Genomic DNA, 21,484 nt, shown 5'->3' with positions numbered 1-21,484 from the left:
AGTCTTTCCTTTTTTGATGTTTGGCTAAGGGTTCATCAATTTTATTTAATCCTTCAAAGAGCCAAATGTAAAAAATTGCTTCTTTGTATTGTTTTCTAAGTCTCAACTGCATTAATTTCTGCTCTGATTTTTATAATTTCCTCCCTTGTGTGAGCTTTGAGCTTGAGTAATTCTTTTTGTAGAGGTTTGAGGTTTAACATTAGATTATTTATTTTCATTTGTTCTGCTTTCCTGATGTGAGAATTCACTGCTATAAATTTCCTTCTTAGGACTGTTTTCATTGTGTCCCAAAACGTCTGGTATTTTGTATCAGTATTATTATTTAATTGTAGATACTGTTTAATTTCTTCTTTAATTTAATCTCTGATGCACTGATTGTTCAATAGGGTATTATTTAATTTCTATGTTCTTGGAGTTTTTGTGGTTTCTTTTGGCATTGACTTCCAATTTCATTGCACTATGCTCAGATAATATGCATGGGATGATTTCAATTCCTTTGCCTTTGCTTAAGCCTGTTCTGTGGTTTGCCAGGTTTTCTATTTTGGACAACATCACATGTGCAGCTGAGAAGAATATGTAGTCTCATGTTGTGGCATGGAACATTCTGTCGACATCCACTAAGTCTATTTATTCACAGGTTTGTTAATTTCTGATATTTCTTTGTTGAATTTTATCTAGTTGACCTGTCTACTTGTGTCAGTGGGATATTAAGTTCTCCCATTATAATTGTATCAGTGCTTTTGAGATTTTTTTATGTTTTTCACGAAAAAACATGAGATAATTCATGTTTTCATATCTGTTTTATATAGTTGGGTGCACTGATATTTGGTACGTATACATTTATAATTGTTAGCCCTTTATCTTGGGCTGTTCCCTTAACAAGAATGGAGTAATCTTCTTAGTGTCTTTTGATCAGTCTTGGCTTGGAGCTTACATTGTCTCCAAATAGAATAGCAACCCATGGCCTTTTCCAGGTTCTTCTTGCATGAAATATTATTTTCTATCTTTTGACTTTCAGCCTATGAATTTCTTTTTGAGTTCAATGTATTTCTTGAACACAATGTATTCTTGGATCTTGTTTCTTGATCCATTCTGCCACTCTGTTTCTTTTGTGATTGGTGAATTGAGACCATTTACATTGCTGGTTAAAATTGATATATATACTTCTCCCTGTCATACTATTTTCTGCTGTTGGTTCCTTGTTTTTTCTTTCTGTTTAATTGTCTGCCTTGCCCAGTTTTTTCTTCCTATTGGTGATCTTGGAACTGTGGAGTTCATTAACTCTTTCTAAAGTATCCTTCAGAGTATTTTGTAGAGCTGATTTGGTGGTCATGAATTTCTTCAGTTGTTCTTTGTCATGGAAGTATCTTATTTCTCCATTAATTTTGAGAGATAGCATTGGAGAGGTACATCAATCTGTATTGGAGGTTGTTTTCTTTCAGGACCTGAAATACTTTATATCATCCCGTCCTTGACTTAAGGGTTTGCATTGAGAAATCAGTGATTCTAATGGGCTTTACCTAGTAGGGGGTTTGTTTCTTTTTTCTATCAGCTTTTAATATTCTGCTTTTGTCCTGTATTTCTATAATCTTGATAATAATATTCCTTAGTGTAGATTTATTTTCATCATGGCTAATGGGAGTTCTATGTGCCTCCCTTATTTATATCTCAAATTCTTTTTCTCTGCTTGAGAAATTTTCTGCCTTTACTTCTCTGAACAATTTTTTATGTTGTTTGTACTGACACTTGCTTTCTCATGAATTCTGATCAATCTTGTGTTGTTTGCTTTTGCATCAACTTGCAGCTGTTGGATTGATTTTTATGGTCCCTTTGAATTTTTAAGATATCTTTTCTTTGTTATTGCTAACACAATATTATCACATAGATCTAAAATTTTGTTCACTTTCATTTAACTGCTTGCTTGTACTTTCAGTAGAATTTTATTTTTGATATTGGGGATCAAACTCAGGAGTTTGCACTTGCAAGGCAGGTGTGACACCACTGGGCTAAATCCTCGGCCCTCAGTAGAATTTTTAATTACTTGGATGTCTGTGTGAATCTATTTCATACATTCCATTTCTTTCCTATGTTGGTCTTTCATGGTTTCCATCATTTTCCTATACTTCTCTATTTTTAAAATCTGTGCTACTCTAGATTAATTGAGCATGTTTTTCATTTTGGGTGTCATTTCTTTTCTTACTTGAGAAACTATTTTCTCTCTAACCTTATGCATGTATTTCAGAAAATTCAGGTTGGTGGCTTTCAATTGCATCTAACTCACTGTCCCCTTGACTTGTCCTGAATGGCCTGGAACTCTGGGATTGCATTTTGCTTCTGTGTCTTGTCATTTTCTATTTTTTTAAGCTTTATTTTGTTTCCTGTGTTGATGCTTGTAAATTTCTTATGACAAATAGCTTTATCACTAGTATTGAGTCTCCCCTAGGAAATGTCTAGTCCTCTAGATGTCTTCTGGGCATATGCGTTTCTAGTTCTTTGTGTCTCTCCCAAAATTCTCCCTTCCCACTTTGTTAAGGATGAGAACTTACTGTCTACTTTTCTTAGCACCTAGTCCATTGGTACTGGACAATAATGATGGTTATGACCCTGGACAATGGAAGTGTTATCATATAGGGGAGAACAATGTTTACAACAGGTAGGACATCCTGGCTAAAGTAGTACAATTAGCAATAACCATAGTATCAAGCACAGCCTAGAAACTGACAAAATGTGGTAACTATTAATTTAGTACCTTTAACCATAGGAGCAAAAATCTACAGTTACATAACAGAATCTAACATAAACCAGTAACTTGTGGGGAATGGATTTCCCCTTAGTGGTGTGCTTTTACCCTATAGGGGGGAAATTTAAGAGGGATAGGGACCAAAACTTAGAGATAAATGAAAGAAAATATAGTAGAAACAAGGTTTAAAGATGAAGGGTGATCACCGAAGCTTTGGGAAACTGGAGAAGAGGGCAGGAGAGAAGGAATGAAAGAAGAAGAAAAAGAATTTCAAAGTGAACCAAAAAAACAAGAGACAATTTTCACTCATATGAAAATATCATAAAATCAAGAAACATAGCTGAAGAAAGATACAAAACAGATAAGTATAACAAATTAAAAATAAAGATAAAAACCTAAACAACTAAAAACCAAAAATCAACCAGACCATAAAAGGAAAATGAAACAAGCAAAAAACAATAATAAAATTTCTCTGGTATCTACAGTTCTGTGATAGTGTCCAAGGCAGGTAATGTCTCGAACTATGCTGTTTTACCCTAACAAGTCTGCAACAGGATTAATGGTGGGTAAGGGGTGAATTTGGCCTGGGCTGTTTTATATAGTCCTGCACCTATGCTTTTGACCTACAAGTTTTTTATTTCAGATTGATTTGAGCATCAGAATGTATGTCCCTGACTTTCTGTCAATTTCCTGTTTTTAGCTGATTTTTCTCTGAGTAGCTCCAATGTAGCTGCTCCTTCATTCAACCATGTTGAATCTGAGATAAAATCTTGCTATACCTATTTTCATTAGGATTGCTTTAATCATGAATGGAAGTTTCATTTTTCTTCAAAAGCTTTTTATGCATCCATTGCAATAATTATGTAACTTTTGTCCTTTCTTCTTTTTCTGTGAATTATTACATTGTTTGATTTGTGTATGTTTCATCCTTACATTTCTGTACGAGGCCTACTTGGTCATGATGTATGACCATTTCAATGAGTTGTTGCATTTTGTTTGGCAGTACCTTGTTGAAGATTTTTGCCTCTATGTTCATTAATGTGATTGCACTATAGTTTCCTTTTTGAGTTGAGTCCTTATCTGTTTTGAAATCAATGCAATGCCAGCTTCCAGGGATATATTTGGCAGTACTTCTTTCTCTTAAATTATATTAAAGATTTTGAGAAGTACTGACATTAGATTTTTACCTGATATTCTTGAATTCACTGGTAAATATATTGGATTCTGGGCTTTTCTTAGTTGGTAAGGTTTTTATTACTGCCTCCATTTCAATGCCTATTATTGTATTATTTAGGGTGTTTTATATCTTCTTGATTTGTTTTGGTAATATATGTATGGTCTGTGAATCTGTTCATTTCACCCAGATTCTTCAGTTTTTTGAACTACAGATTTTGAAGTAGTTATTAATAATCTTCTGGATTTCAACCATTTCTATCAGCTGTGAGTTTACCTTTTCATATCTGTGGGGTGATGGCCAGAGGTATATATGAGATGGATGTACAGAGGTAAGGGGTTTTTGGAGCCACACACCCAAAAACTCCAAGCATGTATGGTTAGAGATTAAAAGATAGCTTACTTGGCCACAAATCCAAGCAGAATCAAATACATGGTCTTAAGGGATGAATGCTCTTGCTTTTATCCTTGCCCTACTCCAATTTATCATTTAGATTTGTCCCAAGGTCAGTCATTAAACAAACCACCCTGATCTTCCCCTGTACTTCCCCATCCCATGAATGAGTTTCTGCCCAGATGCCCTTCATTTTTCTTTTACCCATGCTTCCTGATGCTATCAATAAAAAGCCACAGAGACTTCAGTTCAGGGGTTTCATTTAAGACTTTCTCAAAAAAAATAAAATAAAATAAAATAAAAAAGACTTTCTCACACTGAGGGCATCTCAGTTTACGGTAGCCTCTCTGGCACCTCTTTAAATATGGATTGGAAATTGACTCTGAGTAACCCTTCATTTCATCCCTTGGCACTCTGTCCCAGTTGTGAACTGAGATACATATCTAATTGCATTGCCATGGTTTTTGTGTTTCCTTTTTTGTTGTTGTTAAGTTTGACTATTTTTTATTATTATTATTATTAGGACTAAGGTCCTGTTGACTTGCTGGTCAACTCTTAGCAGTTTCAGCACTAGAACCTGATCCCAGTTTCTAGCTTAAGGAAATCGCACAACATGCCACCTATGAGAACATCAGGACTCTTATGTTCAGAACCACTTCTCTAGGTATTGTCTTGCCTTTGCCTACGTCTAGCCCTCTAAACTTATATTCTTTCCTGCCTCAAACTCTTTTTTTCCCACAGTTGCAAATCTTATTCTCCCATTGTCTTTGAATCACTCATGTTCTCAGTGATTGACCAGCCTGAGCTATTTCAACAGGGTTTCAACTTAAATCTCCAATGACTTTTCTCATCAAAATCTTGTATTAATTCCACAGAAAATATTGATCTTATACTGACTATGTTTTATGCATGTACTTCCTGCTCTCATTACTTTCTCTTATAGACTAAATATTTCATTGCCCTCTAATACTTATATGTTGAACACTTAACTTCAAATGGCACTGATTGGGCAAATCAACTGACTATTCTTAACACTGTTTTATAAATGTAGAATGAGTGCAGACAACAAAGAATAGACTTTGAAAAAATAATTTAAGAGTCTTTCTTTTGCAAAAAATCAGACCCCCCCAAATTCAAAGACCCAATTCAAAAATGGGCATCTGAAATGCACAGACATTTCTCAGACAAAGAAGAAAAAGCAGCAAATAAACATACGAAAAAATGTTCAATAGCACTGGTCATTCGAGAGGTGCAGATGAAAACAACACTGAGATTCCACCTCACCCCAGAAAGAGTGGCTGCTATCAAGAAATCAACCAATAACAAATACTGGTGGGGGTGTGGAGAGAAAGGAACCCTTCTTCATTGTTGATGGGAGTGCAGACTGGTGCAACCAATATGGAAATCAGTGTGGAGATACCTCAAAAAACTAAGGCTATTACCTCAAGGACCCAGCTATTTCGCTGCTGGGTATTTTTCCAAAAGAATTAAAAGAATCATACCTCAGAGATATATGTGTACCCATGTTTACTGCAGCACAGTTTGTAAGAGCTAAAGCTCGGAAACAGCCCAAGTGCCCATCAACTGGAAACTGGATAAAGAAGATGTCTTTTTTTATAAAATGGAGTACTACTCAGCCATAAAGAATGAGAAACTAGAGTCATTTATAGCTAAATGGATGCATATTGAGGCCATACTCTTAAGTGAAATAAATAGGACACACATATGTAAATACTGAATAGTTTCTCTAGTGTGAGAAACTGATAGTGTAAATAAGGACTAAGAAGATTCATAAGTAATAATTGATACTTTGAAATAGGAAAAGTTCCAAAGGTGTAGGGGTGGTGGGAGGAGATGGGGAAACGAAAGAATGGGAAGGAAAAATTATGAGAAAAGAAAAAAAAATGGAAACAAAGTATGTAAATATGGAAGGATGGAGGGGTGAAGGGCACACAGGTAATGGGGAAAAAATAAGAACCAAGATACATCATGTACAGGTACAAGCACCCAAAGATAAATGTAAATGTATTGTATACCTAAAATATACCTATAAGAGAATTTAAGTAAAAAAAAAAAAAAAAAAAAAAAGAATTTTTCTTTTTCAAAATGACAGTGGTGAGTGGCAAGAATTTAGCCTCTGAGATTCTGAATCCAGACACTAGAAAATAACCACTTGAGAAAAAAATTAAAAGAACAGTAGCTCCTCAGGAATCAGGAAGGAACTGATGGAAAATAAAAATCCACAGGGAAGTTGAAGAGATGAACAACAATTCAAAGAAAAGATGAAATATTCTGGACTTTTTCCTTGGTTTGACTCTGCTCAATATAAGGTGAAATGAGGTGAGCACTTACAGCTGAAGAAGGTGCCAGGGAGAAAATGGTAATGGATTGGACAGGTAGTTGAGATCTTCAAGAACAGCAAGGTGTTTTGCTTTGATAGGAGTCTTTCCCTGGCAAGAGCTGGAGAATTATCCCAGTGCAGAGGACCACTGTATGCCTAAAGAGAGTGCAGAGTTGGGAGCATGTCTCGAAAAGTGTTGAATAATTGAATCTGGGACTCAAAACAGCTTTTAGGATGGCTTTACTTGAGATTTTCCAGTGTTACTGTCTCACAGTGACTAGGTAACAACAGTGACTAGGTGAGAAAAAGCCATGAGGACAGCTATGGTCCAAGAGTGGGCTGGAAAAAGGAGTTTGAGCTTGGGCTGTTTTGGACACAGGGCCTACTTTCCAAAGGGAAAAACCAGGTCTGCTTGAGATGTTCTAGCTTTGAAAGTCTCAAGATTGAGCATTTGATCCCTCACCATGCTTCCTGCATCCACAATGGACCTGGGATTCAACTGCTTTCCTTATTTACTGGCATGAATAAGCACATGTCTTGCCTTGGATATAGTCATAGCCTGAGTAAACACAGGGGCCTCTGCAATGTGGGAGAACCTCAAAAAAACACATACCGTAAGGCTAGGCAGAGAAAACTGAGAATTATTAGACTCTGCATTTTGGATTCTAAAAGGAAACCACTCATTCAAATACATAGAAAAATTTTGGATACTTTTTCCTTTTATTTCCTCTTTCTTCTTCTTCACTGGTTTATTAAGATTTGAGGAATTTTCTTTTCTCTTTTTTCTCAGTTCTTTTTATTATTCTTTTATCTTTCATTTTCATACTACATTTTCCTTTTCTTTCCCTATTTTTTAATTTTATTCTTGTTTTATTCCCCATATTATTTTTTTCCTTTTTTCTCTCATTTTCTAATTGTAGTTTTTTTTTTCCTTTTACTTTTACCTAATTCTATAAATAACCTTCTAATCCCTAATAGAGTTCTTTATCTCACTTCTCTCTCCTCTGTCTGCTCTCCTATAGTTGAAGTACAACACAGAGACAAAAATCTTAAAAGTTGTTAGAGAAAAACAAATCACTTATAAAGGAAAACCCATTAGAATTACAGCAGACTTCTCAACACAAAACTAAAAGGGTAGGAGGACTTAGCGCGAAGTGTCTCAAGCCCTAAAAGATTAAAACTTCAAACTCAGACTTATATATCATGTAAAACTTTCCTTCAAAATTGATGGACAAATAAGGCATTTCTATGAAAAAGACCATGTCAAGAAATTCAAGACTACTGGCTGGGGATTTAGCTCAGTGGTGCTGTGCCTGCCTTGCAAGTGCAAGATCCTGAGTTCTATCCCTGGTACCAGAAAAGAAATTCATGACTACCAAATCAGCATTACAAAAAAATTCTTGAGATTATCCTAGAAAGAGACAATAAACCCAATAATGCCAATTGAGTCAAGCAGAATAAATACACCTGGCAGTATGAGCAATTAAGCAGAAGGAAAAATAATAAGGAATGACCAAAAGGAAAAGCATGTAAACACAAGAATAAGTCAGTAGCTTCCAATAACTTCAAATGTAAATGGTCTCAGTTCCTCATTCAAGAGACACAAATGACCCAATTCAATCAAGAAACAAAACTAAACGATACTTAGTACACAAGAAATGTTTAATTCAAAAGAAATTCATAGATTAAAAATCAAAGGATAGGGCCAGGGATTTAGCTCAGTGGTTCCATCACCTGCCTCGCAAGTGCAAGAACCCAAGTTCGATCCCTGGTACCAAAAAAAAAAAAAAATCAAAGGATAGAAAACAATATTCCACAAAACAAAATCCTGCACAAAAGCAGGAATAGTGATCTAAGTTTCAGACAATTTGGAATTCCAGCCAAAACTAGCCAGAAAAGACAATGAAGGCCACTCACTACACAATAGTTAAGGAAAAAATTCAACTGGAACAGACATAAAACTGTATAAGCATGTTTGCACCAAACTCTGTCATGCCAAACTTTTTCAAAGGAATACTAATTCCACTGTCACAAGTATATTAACTAGGAAAAAAATCAAAGAAATGTGATGGTTGAACCAGTTGTTCAAAGCAATGGAATTTTTAGATATCTACAGAGTTTTCCATCTGATAATAACAGCATATATAGTCTTCTCAGGAGCATATGAGACTTTGTCCAAGATAGACCACATAATAGCTGATAAAACATGCTTTAATAAATACAAAAGAATTGAAATTTTCCCATGCATGTTATCAGATCATAGACCAAAAATCAGTCGCAAAATAAACCACAGAAACTATGCAGAAACATGAAAATTTACAAATACATTCTTTAATAATCTGTAGGTCACTGAAGAAATCAAGGAAGAAATTAGAGTTCCTAGAGTCAAATGATAATGGCAGTAAAACATACCAGAACCTATGGGACGCAATGAAAGCAGTCCTAAGAGGAAAGGTTATAGCTGGAAATGTCCACATCAGAAAAACAGAGCAAGTTCACATAAACAGCTAAATCATGCACCTCAGAGCTATAAAAAACAAGAACAATACAAATCCAAAACTAATACAAGGAAGGAAATTATAATGATCAGATCAGAAATTAATAAAATTGACCCTAAAAATATTACAAGGAATCAAAGAATTTGAGTTGATTTTTTGAGTGAACAAAATTGACAAGCCCCTAGGCAATCATATGAAGAAAAAAGGAGAGAAGATCCAAATTAATCCAATTAGAAATGAAAAAGGTGAAATCACAATGAATTCTACTAAAATCTAGATCATCAATGACTACTTTGAGAATCTATAATCTAATACAATGGAGGATTCAGAAGAAATGGATTCCTAGAAAAAAATGAATTATCAAAGTTGAACCAAGAAGGTCTAAATTTCCTAAATAATCTGATATAAATAATGAAATCAAAGAAATAATTAAAAACTACCAACAAATAAAAGTTCAGGTTCTGATGCATTCACTGATGATTACAAGAACTTCAGTGAAAATCTAATGCTTATACTCCTCAAACTTTTTAATGAATTTGAAAGGGAAGGAATATTCCCAATCTCATTCCTAAAACCTAGCATTACCCTAACTCCAAAACCCAAAATACCCAGCAAAGAGTACTATAGGCTAATCTATTTAATCAATATAGATACAAATATCCTCAGTAAGTTTCTGTCAAATAGAATACAATGAATCAAAGAGAAAGTAATACATCATGGGCAAGTAGATTAATTCCAGGGATTCAGGGATGGTTTAACTTATGCAAACCAGTAAATTAATATACCACATAAACAGAAGTAAGGACAAAAATCATATAATCCTCTCAATAGATGCAGAAATAAGCTCTGACAAAATTCACAATGTACTGCTTTTTTGGGGGGGGGGGGTACTAAATCCCTGGCTCTACAATGTATTCATGATAAAAAAAAAACAAACCTTGAGGAAAGTAGGCAAAGAAGGACCTTATCTCAACCTGATAAAAGCCATTTATGACAAATCAACAATCAAATTCATGTTTAAAAGGGAGAAACTGAAAGATTGCTCTCTAAAATAAAAAACAATACAAAGATGTCTCTCTCATCAGTCCTGCTCAATAGAGCAATAAGCTAGTAGAAAGAAATAAAAGGGATATGTACTGAAAAGGAAAAAGTCAAATTATCATTATTTGCAGGTAACATGATCCACTGCATGAAAGACAAAAAATTCCACCAAAAGATTTCTAGAACTAATAACCAAATTCGGTACCATTGCAAGATACAAAGTCAGCACACAAAACCAATAGTATTGCTGTACAGCAATAATAAAATTACTGAGAAATAAATTAAGGAAACAGTATCATTCACAATATCATGATGAAAAATTAAATTCTTAGGAATTAACCTAAACAACAAGGTGTAAAACTACTACAGCAAAAAGTGCAGTACTGTGAAACATACCAAAGAGGCTCTAGGAAAATACAAAGATATTGCCTGTTTCTGGGTGGTCAGAACTGATACATTTTAAATGGTCATACTTCCAGAGCTGATGTACAGATTAACACAATACCAATCAAAAGTCCAATAGTATTCCTCACAGAAATAGAGAAAACAATGATAAAATTCATCTGGAACAGATGAGACATAAAATAGTAATCCTGGGCAAGAAGAGCAAGGCAGGGAGAATCACAGTCCTGGACTTCAAGTTATGCTACAAAGATACAGTGAGAAAGTACAGTGTGGTACTGGCAAAAGAAAAACAAAACAAATAAACAAAAACAGACATATGGATCCACGAAAAAAATAGATTGCAGAAAAAACTACAGGTATCCTCAGCTACCTGATCTTTCACAAGGGAGCCAAAACTTTAATAAATGGTAATTGTAAAATTGGCTACCCACATGCAGAAGGTTGAACCAAGACCCATATCTCTCACCATGTACAAAACTAAAATAAAAATGGATCAAAGATCCAAACATTAAAACAGAAACAATCTTCTGGAAGATAAAATAGGTAAAACTCTTGAAGAAAAAGGCATAGGCACATATTTTCTGAACAGAACCCCAGTTGCATAGAAAATAATAGTGAAAATCAACAAATGGGATGATATCCATATAGGAAAGGAATTAAGAACCAGAAGGAATGGGAAAGGAAGGGAAGGAAATGAGATAAAAAAGGAAATTTTGATTTTTGTATATGAGCATCATATTCCCACAGTGAGTAAAATCATTCCATACTACAAATATGTACCAATACAAAAAATCAAATAAAAGAATTTTTGTAAGTTACTAATCTCAGGGAAATATTCATAAAATATCTAAATAAAGTAGATCTCTTTTAATTATCAAATGTTTTATAAGTAGATGATGAAGTGATAGGTTTTAAAATTGTGTTCTTACTGCTACTTATAATGGTTTAAGAAAACATATAAACAACTAAGGATTGTAGTACTCATTTTCATATGAGAGATCAGAGTGGAAATCCTTGTTGGAGAAAGGAATAGTACATTTCCTGTAGTTATAGGGATTGTGTCCCCAACACAAGATATGCCTTTGGTGATGCAAAAGACCTACTTAAGACATGTTTCTCAGTGTCAAACTTTGTACATAACTAGCTCAAGGCTGAGGTTACATGTTAGTGATTTGCATCACTGAGGCCAGAATAGTCCATGGAGAAGAAGTAATAAGACTGATTTACCTGATTTTTAATTTGGCATCCTGGGAACAGAAAATCTGCAAAAAAAAAATTACTTTGTGGAGAGGAAATTCCATAGGGAAATTGTATGCTCAAGGATGGACTAACAAGGGAGTAATGTACCTAGAGAACACACACACAAAGGCCTGTAAATATTTTCCTTCCCTAGGCCTTTGGTGTATGAAACATTTGCCTGGGAAGGATGTGGTCATTTACTCTGGATTCTGGCCTCTGACTCAAGTACTAGAGTTGGACCTCTTCCTCCTGTTGTTTGGGCAGCTTATCTTCACTCTCCAAGTAAACTAAATGAGGCAGAATTTGGACAAACACACAAGAGACTTCCTTTCAGAAAACCCATCCAGGTGAGTCCTTCAGCCTAGCAGGTGCAGCAGGAAAGCTGAGACTGGAAGACAAAAAAATTTTAACTGAGGTACTGAGAGCCAGCTAACCCTAGCCTAGAATTTAGATACTGCTTTGCTTGTTTACTTGCTTGTTTGATTAATACATTGATATAAGTATTTACCTTTCTGACAAGAGAAATACTAAAGCCAGCAAAGTAGGGTTCACTGTAGACACCTAAGTGATGACAGAAGCAGCTCAGGTAGAACAGGGATTGAGAAGCTTAAAATGATTTCATTATAGATAGAGCATATACCCAAGGACTTCTGCAATTAACCAGGTGGAAAAGAGAAATGACACATTAACCTGGAGGGCCACAGGCTGCAGTGAGTTCATTTCTTGGGAATATCATTTTGATTTGCTTTTTATTGTCTATTATCCATTTTCTACGTTTGTCCACATTTCAATGGAAATTTCCAGTTTACTTTTGCCTCTATCTACTTTTGGAATATTTTTGCCCCTAGAATTTTAAAATTATATTTAGTAAAATATTTTATTTTCTTACCTCCAAGTTTCTTGCCTTGTACAAGACGAGTTTTCTCACACATGAACTTTACATAATTTTTGATGTTCCTCTAAGTGATACTGTTTGCTTTCATACTAAAGTGCTTAATTTTTCAGATTTCACATAAGATATTTTAGCTAGTGTATCAATTAATTTCTCCTCTGCAGGTAGTCATTTATGCCAGCTTTTCTTTTCCATTCAGGCTTTTTCACCTAAATGGAAATATATCCTTGTCTTGTATTACATATCCATATATACTGATGTGTAATTCCTGATTCATTCAAGAAACTTAAACTGAGCATATGCTTTGGGCCACAACATTCAAAGAAAATTGTTTATGAAACATTTTTACATGTACGTCTTTGCCACTTTATTATTCAATTTAGATAACATCGAATGATTTGTTTTATATAACTTCTTTCACTTAGTACTTGATGCTTTATTCAGTCTTTTAATAGAGTTATTCTGAAACAACTTATTTCAACCTGTTTTACTCCCTTGCCCAATTATTTCACAATTTCTTCTTGTGTTTTTTTCCCCCATTAAGTTCATTGGTACATTTTCAGTATACAATACAGTTATATTCATCATTGGGATCTTGTACCATTACATGAGTCTCTTGGTTCTTATTTTTTTCCCCTTCCCTTGCCCTTCCTTCACCCCCTCCACCCTTCCCTATTTGCAAAGACCTTGTTTCCATTTTTTTCCTCTTCTCATATTTTTTCCTTTCTCTTTCTTCCCTTCCCCTACCCCTCCGAATTCCCCTGCTCTTTTAGACCTTTTCTTCCTATTACATAATATCAGTTATACATTTTTTAAATTACAATATCAAGGTCTGGGAGACATTACCACAGGTTTTACAGAATTTAAAAGGATATAGAAAGTGTATTACAAAAATCTTTTTTGAAATAAATCTGACAACTTTTAAGAAGTACCTTGGAAGACAAATTAATGAAACTAACTCTGGAGGAAATATAAAATTTGAATAGCACCTATTAAAGAAAGTATATTCCTAGCTTGCAAACTTACCTATATGACAACAGCAGGCTCATAAACATTTTAACTGATAAATTATATCAAAAAATTAAAACAGAAAAAAGAAGGAATACTTCTCCCCTCATTTTCGGAACTCAACATTGTGCTAATCCTAAAACTGGATAAAGATAATAGAAGAAAAAAGTATGAACATAGATAGAAATTTGTTTAACAAAACAAACTATTAAAAGTCAGATCTGGCAGGATGTAGAAAGTGGTTTTGTTATAGGGGTGACAGTGTTGGTTCAGCATTGGAAGGAATATCCACCCCCAAAAGTCATCATTTAAACAGAGGAAAGGAAAAAGCCATATGATCCTGTCACTAGTTGGAGAAAAAGTAATGGACTAAATTCTACAGCTGTTCATGGTAAAAGCTATCAGGAGACTAGAAGTAGAACAGAAACTTCTCAACAGATTAAAGACATGTACTCCATACTTCCAACTAGAATGCCTTATATAAATGGAGATGATACAATGCTTTCTCCTTAAGGTGAGGATCAAGGGCAAATAAGCTTACTCTTTATCTGTCCATTAAACTTTGAAATCTAGGCCCCACCAAAATAGTCTGGCAATAAAATGACACAACTAGGATAGGATTGGCATGGCAGAAGCAAAATCTTTATATGTAGATGAAATGATCATCTACAGAGAAAATACTAAGAAATCTCTAGGAGCCCCTAGAACTTTTACTTGAATTTAGCAGGATTAGAAAACACAAGGTATATATAAAAATTCAGGTCTGTGTATACTTGCTATAAATGAAGAATTGGATATTGAAATTTAAAAGTTATGTAGGAGTATAAAGGGCCTAGAAAAGTTTAAAAAAAAAAAAACAGGGTTGGAAGACGTTTTGTACTTAATTTTAAGACTTCTTGTAAAGCTACAGTAATCAAGGCAGTGTTGGTGTAAGGAAAGACATATAGATCATTTGAATAAAACAGAGAATCTAGAAATAGAACCACACATATATGCTCCACTGTTTTGAAAGATTATTTAACATTAGCATTTTATAGAATATAAACTCAATTCAAGAATCAAGGAAGAGACAGTGTTTTCAGCAAATGGCACTAGAACACCTGGTATCCATAAAAAATTAACCTCAACCCTTTATTTCCATACATGAAAATAACTTGAAGGGATCTATGAACCTAAATAAGAAAGCCTAAAAGTATAAAACTTTAAGAAGAAATTATAAGGGAAAATATTTATGAATTCAGGGTAGGCAAGAACTACCTAGGATACAAAAAACATGATGTATAAAAGAAAAAAAATGATCAATGAGATTCCATCAAACTTTAGAACTTTAAATGGCATCATTAAAATAAAAAGTAGTCCTTAAACAGACCATATTTACAATGCATATAACCTATGACCAGAATATATAAAGAATTCTTAGAGCTCATTAATAGACAACCCAATTAAAATGTAGACATAAGAAGATGATAAATAGCCAGTATAGGACAAGGAATGGTATGCAACTCTAGAATCAGAAAAATATTAATCAGTACAATAATAATATTGAATTATGCACTCATTAGGGAGATGAAGTTAAAAGTTTTAAAAGCCTTGTCATGACTTTTTCTTTTTGTTGGATTCTCCTCCCTTGCGTTTAATTTGTCTCGCTCAATGGATTCATTCTTCTGGGTTTCCTGGGGGTGTGATCCTCATTGTCTTTCCCTAGGGTATTGTCTAAAATTTTTTGGAGTGCCTGTTTGGTATTCCTGAAGTTCTTGAGGTGCTCTTTATCACGAAAGTATCTTATTTCTCCATCAATTTTGAAAGATAGTTTTGCAGGGTACATCGATCTGGGTTGGAGGCTGTTTTCCTTTAGGGCTTGAAATACATCACTCCAAGCTCTTCTTGACTTGAGGGTTTGCACTGAGTGCAACGTTTCTCTTTATTTTTGAAATGGGAATGACTGCACTTATTAAAAATGCCATGTGGCAATTCACAGTGGGAAAACACACAAAAATGATTCCCTGACCCCCCACCCCTTGGTACTCAATGCTGCATCTCCCGTTGAGGTAATGCTGTGCCATTTTCCCATGGCTTTAATAACAAAACAAAAACACAATACACACCCCACATAAAAACCCTCTGCCTCCCTGCTGTTTGGAGTCCCGGGCCTCCACCCCTCAGTCGGACTTCTCCTTCTCCTTCATGTGTAAGAAGATGATGCTGAAGATGAAGAGCCTCACCATCATGGAGAAAGTGCAGGCATAGTAAGGATAGGCCAAGGGGATGAAGCGCTCATACTGTGTGTGTTGTAGTGTCCTCACTGACACCTGAGTGGAAGAGTACAGGTGCGTTTAACCAAGCCGGTTGTAATCGACTTTGAACTGGAAGACACTGTACACGTCAGGCAACTTGAACTGAATGCTGTACTTGCCACCTTTCCTCTTCAAGAAGGTCCACACAAAATGATGGATGAGGACAAACTCCAGCTGAATGTCGTCACCATCGAAGGGAACCCACCTGCCATTGGAGAGCTGGTCAATCATGATGCTGTACTCCAGTAGTCGGTGACACTGTTGGTGACAATGTAGGCATTGGGTGGGGCCGTCTCACCCACTGGATGATGGGACATGGACCCCACATGGAGCACACCCTCCTCCTTGAACACCCAGGGTGAGAGGGCCACAGCTAGCTCATCGTTGCCCGTCTGGGGATACCTCTGGGCACCAGGCATAGCCTTCTGCACTGCTGAGTTGAAGAAGGCATCACTGAAGAAGTCCAGGGAGCAGCTGAAGATGATCCGGGCATTGTTCCTGACCTGGAGCCCAGCGATGAGGAGGGTGTTCTTACCCATGGCATGGAGATACTACAATTTCTTCTTTTGTTTAATTTCATTCTGTGTCACAAGGACATATTCACATATTGCCATTAGAATAGAAAACTAAACAAAGCACATAACGTCTGTTCATTTGGACCTTGCTTCATAATGTCAAGGCACACTACAGTGTAATGGACATGTATGCCATGTAATGCTCTCAGGGATCAGCTCTATTCAGGACTTTATTATTCAGCATGAAATGTCAGACTTGTAGGGTTTTATTGAATATAGTCTGAATATAGTCTGAAGAGACCTGACTTGTGCATTTCGGATAAAGATCACAACCAGGTGTGCATTGCCCATTTCCCCAAAGGTTTTAAATCAGAAAGCCCAGGAATAACACAACACATCACACACAAAAGCAATTGAAAAAAAGGCTTGCTTCATCTGCTTTCATCATACATAAACCAATTGGATTTATTTTTTTATTCTGGCTAATTCCCCAGAAAGACAAATGCCAATTTGCTATAACTGTGGAAACTCATGAGGGATTGGATGGATGGGGAAATATTGATCAGTTTTAGAAGTACAGTTAGGTAGGAAGAATAAGTTTAGGTGATGACTATCACACAGCATGAATATAGTTAACAGTGATGTGTAATAAATTTCAAAATAGACAAGTGAACTTTAAAGCCTTTTATTACAATGAAAAATGTTAAAAATAATGGATGTATGAACTATCTTGGTTTGATATTTACTCAATGTGTATAGTTTTTAAGATATCACATATTGCCTCATAAATGTGTTTCATTGTTAACTGTGAATAAAAAAGTAAAACTCCAAGTTACTTCAAACATGTTGCATGGTACAAAAATAATTCTCTAATGTTTCACATACTAAAATTCTGTTGTTCTTTGTAGAGTTCCTTTTTTTTTTTTTTGGTACTGGGGATCGAACTCAGGTCCTTGTGCTTGTGCAGCAGGTGGCGAGACCACTGAGCTAAATCCCTGGCCCCTGTAGAGTTCCTTTTTGAAACTTTGGTTAATTCTTCTTTAGTGGGTTTTTTTTTAACTTTTAAAGTTTAAAGTTTTTTAAACTTTATGGTTTGCAATCTGTATGTGTCTTGGTACCAAAAAGACATCATTACATTTTTCTTTTGATAATCTTATATTTGCTCATATTTATAATTTTGGCATATCCTGCAGAAAATATAAAGTTAGAACACAGTTACAAACAAGCTTATACTTTCTTACAATCTTGGCCCCTTAGAACCATTCAGTTCCGCTTAGAACCTCTCTCCATGTGCACTGAAGATTGTTGTATTTAAACATGGGGTGGAAATATTACTAATAAAATTGAGACCCCCAATGATATATGTATGATATTTATGAACAGGAATTTCTGGGCACAATTCATACAAACTTTCAGTTTAAATAATTTGATATTGATACATTGCCTGGTATCCATTCTTTTTAAATAGTGTGAGTTAAATTGAGAAGGACAGAGTGTTAACATGGACCTAGGAGACTGTGGATTGTGATACATTTTTAAGCAGGCTTTGTGTATGTGTTTGTGCATGTGTACACTTGTGCATTTGTGCTTGTGTATGTGTTTGCCTTTATAGGAGAGAGCAAGCTTCAGAGTAACAGGAACCAGGTTCAGTATGTTGTAAAATGTAATTCATAATACAGAAGCCAGATCATAAAACAACAAGTAGACACAAACAGGGATGATTTTCAATTCTCACAGGTCCTTGAAATCAACTTAAAATGGCAAATGCAATAACATCTGGACAGGGAGGCTTTTTGTTTATTGACTCTTCTGCAGCAATGAGGCCATTTTATTTTTATTCAAATACCATCCCATATTACTATCTTTCTTGCTTACACTTCTTGTTATGTTGGCTCCTTGTTAACCTTGAACACCTGAAACAAGTACTTTTCTCAGGACCTTTGCAGTGGCCCTTTCCCCTGCCTGCTACAACCTTCTGGAAATGATTTTGTGGATCCTTCTTTCTTTTTAGGAAGGTTTCTTTTCAAGTGTCACCTATCTGCCTGTCTTACCTAGGTACCTAGTACAAAATAAGACCCATTATGTACATTTTTCTTTTTAACTGCTTTTTCTCCCTTCATATTACCTGACACTATATTATATGATTATTCCTTTCTTTAATTGCATTTTCTTCAATTTCCGTGCATTACTTCTTCGTTTGATTTTAGGGACATTCAGTTTTTTAATACTTATCAGTCATCTGTAGACAGTGTCCAAACCTTGGCCACCACTGAATTATACTCCTCAAAGTCATGAAGAAATTTGAATTTTTAACATAGAGTATCTTGTAAGAAGATAAGAATGAGACAAGAATTCCAAATCAGTCATGTCAAGGGGATCCCATTAAGTGGAACTGATTTATAAACAAAATGTAGCATTTAGAGTCTGGACTGGAGAACATGAATGATAGCTTTACTGTCAGATTAATATTCCATAATGCTGTCATTATTTTTCTCTTAGTCGCAGCAACTAGATGGAACCACATAATGAAACACAGAGTTCCCAATTTCTTCTTCTGGGAATTTCAGAGGACTCCAGCTTGCAATCCTTCCTCTTTGGACTGTTCCTGTCCATGTACCTGGTCACTGTGCTTGGGAACCTGCTCATCATCTTGGCCACGGTCTCAGACTCCTACTTGCACACACCTATGTACTTGTTCCTCTCTAACCTGTCCTTTGCAGACATCTGTTTCACATTTACCAGCATTTCAAAGATGTTGGTAAACATTCAGACACAAAGCAAGGTCATCACCTATGAAGGCTGCATCACTCAAGTATATTTTTTTATAGTCTTTGGGGTTTTGGACAATTTCATCTTGGCTGTGATGGCCTATGACCACTTTGTTGCCATCTGTCATCCCCTGCAGTACATGGTCATCATGAACCTCAGGCTCTGTGGATATCTGGTGCTGGGGTCCTGGATCACAACTGCCTTAAACTTGTTACAAACCTTAACAGCTTTAAGGCTATCTTTCTGTACAGACTTGGAAATCCCACACTTTGTATGTGAACTTAATCAGTTGGTCCTGCTTGCCTGTTCTGACACCTTTGTTCATGACATGGTGATGTATTTTTCAGCTGTGCTGTTGGGTGGTGGTCCCCTTGCTGGTATTCTTTACTCTCATGCTAAGATAGTTTCAGCCATTCATGCAATCTCATCAACTGAAGGGAAGTACAAAGCATTTTCCACCTGTGCATCTCATCTCTCTGTTGTCTCCTTATTTTATTGTACACTCCTGGGTGTTTACCTTAGTTCTTCTGTTACCCAAAACTCACACTCAATTACAAGAGCTTCAGTAATGTACAGCGTGGTGACTCCCATGCTAAACCCATGCATTTACAGTCTGAGGAATAAGGATATAAGGGGAGCTCGGAGAAGACTCTTCAGAGTGAAGCCATAAAAGAGTCATATTTAAGAAGTGCCTGTGGTCATGGGACTCTAAGCCTCAGGTTCAGACATTGTATTTAATTAGACTATGAAATAGAACCTTCTGTTACCATTTATTTCCAGAAGTCTGATTTATTTTCAATTGGTTTGTGGAATTTAATGTCATTATAAAGCTAACAGCTTTGCCTGGCATCTAACCTTATTTTTAAGCTTTCTGATTCCCCTAGAACATAATACTTTTCCTACCTGATCTTTCTATTTCCCCAGTGATTTTACTAGGATCAGAAATGATTTGAAGATTGCCATTAGTCTCATAGAATGATGAATTTGTTACTCCTATGGAATAGCAACTGTAAGTGACTGAAATTTTTTATATAATTTTATTACAGAAGAAATTCTGTAAAAATTTTTAATTTTCTGTCCATTGTTCCTTTTTATATAGCTATAATTAGTGTTTTTCTTTATAATGTGAATGTCAGTATATGCGTGGTTTCATATTTGATTATTGGATTTTATTATTCACTTAGGGACACAATTTTCTTTTCAGCACAGTTTTCACAATGCCTCATATTCCTTTGCACAATATGAAAAGGAAGAGAATAGTTTAGAAAGAAGGAAAGAAGTAAAGAAAGGTGACAGCAAATGAAGAAATGAGACTGACTTTCTTATTATTTTCATATCTGGACTTGTGAGCTAGTGGAGATATGGTTTGCAAGGTTATTTTGGGGTGAGGAAAAAGAAAGAAGGTACTTAAAATCGGGGATTCAGACAAGCTATGGTTGCATCAGAATCAATATATTGATAGAAACCTTATATTTGATTACTCTAAATACATTATTTTGTGAGGCTTGACTTGACATGTCTGTAAAAGACACTATTTAAACTAAAAGGATGAAATAATTATGTTTTTTCATTTTCACATATACAGCCACCACCCATATACTTTACACATGAAAAGAGAAAAAGAAAAGAAATAATATGTATAGAGAAAAGAAAAAATCCAGCCATACACATATGAACACACAAAATTTAAGGAGACTTCTCAGTCCCATTTATACTGCAACCAGAATTCGACCAGCTGTAATTGTTGGAAACTGAGCTTGAATCACCAGATATGAATCAGCGGCAAGTCTACTACTGATGCTTGAGAAAGTTCCCCCATATGATTCATTCTCTTTTTTGCTACTGAGTGAAGGTGCTTGGGGTTTTAAATGAACCCAACAGCCTACTTCTAGTTCCCTCTACAGGCAATGTTCTGCTTTGTTTCAGTTGCCCTCCTGTAGGCATCACTACCTATAGGCTTTTTACCTCTGCTTTATGACTGGATAACTTCAGTTGTGTTAAAGCAGGAGAAACCATGGTGGAGCTGGTCACATACAAAGTCATAGCATTGTTTTCATTTTCCCTTATCACATGTGAATATTTATATCTAAATTATTTTGTCATATACCTTCACATAAAGTTTTAAATTTTCATTACATTTCCTTTCCTGTAGCTATTTTGAAATCAACACAATTT

At 35.4% G+C, this 21,484-nt stretch overlaps 1 protein-coding gene and 1 pseudogene across 1 annotated transcript; one reads left to right on the top strand and one right to left on the bottom strand.

The window, feature by feature from the left end:
• Positions 1-15,753: 15,753 nt before the first annotated feature.
• On the bottom strand, positions 15,754-16,891 carry LOC101710214 (dolichyl-diphosphooligosaccharide--protein glycosyltransferase 48 kDa subunit-like; annotated as a pseudogene).
• A 2,161-nt stretch (positions 16,892-19,052) lies between these two features.
• LOC101709857 (olfactory receptor 7A40) lies at positions 19,053-20,141 on the top strand. The gene has a single exon (XM_004870703.2). The coding sequence runs from the start codon at positions 19,053-19,055 to the stop codon at positions 19,977-19,979; it is 927 nt and encodes a 308-aa protein (XP_004870760.1). The 3' UTR covers positions 19,980-20,141.
• The last annotated feature ends 1,343 nt before the right edge of the window (positions 20,142-21,484 follow it).

The sequence above is a fragment of the Heterocephalus glaber genome, unplaced genomic scaffold (genome assembly GCF_053883595.1).
Source record: "Heterocephalus glaber isolate CG9 unplaced genomic scaffold, H.glaber_assembly_v1.0 deba00001532, whole genome shotgun sequence".
Classification (NCBI taxonomy): domain Eukaryota; kingdom Metazoa; phylum Chordata; class Mammalia; order Rodentia; family Bathyergidae; genus Heterocephalus; species Heterocephalus glaber.
This window is presented reverse-complemented; position numbering and strand designations above follow the sequence as displayed.

What these genes read in the sequence shown, in the direction of transcription:
- LOC101709857 (XM_004870703.2), top strand. Translation starts at nt 19,053, where the DNA reads ATGGAACCACATAATGAAACACAGAGTTCCCAATTTCTTCTTCTGGGA.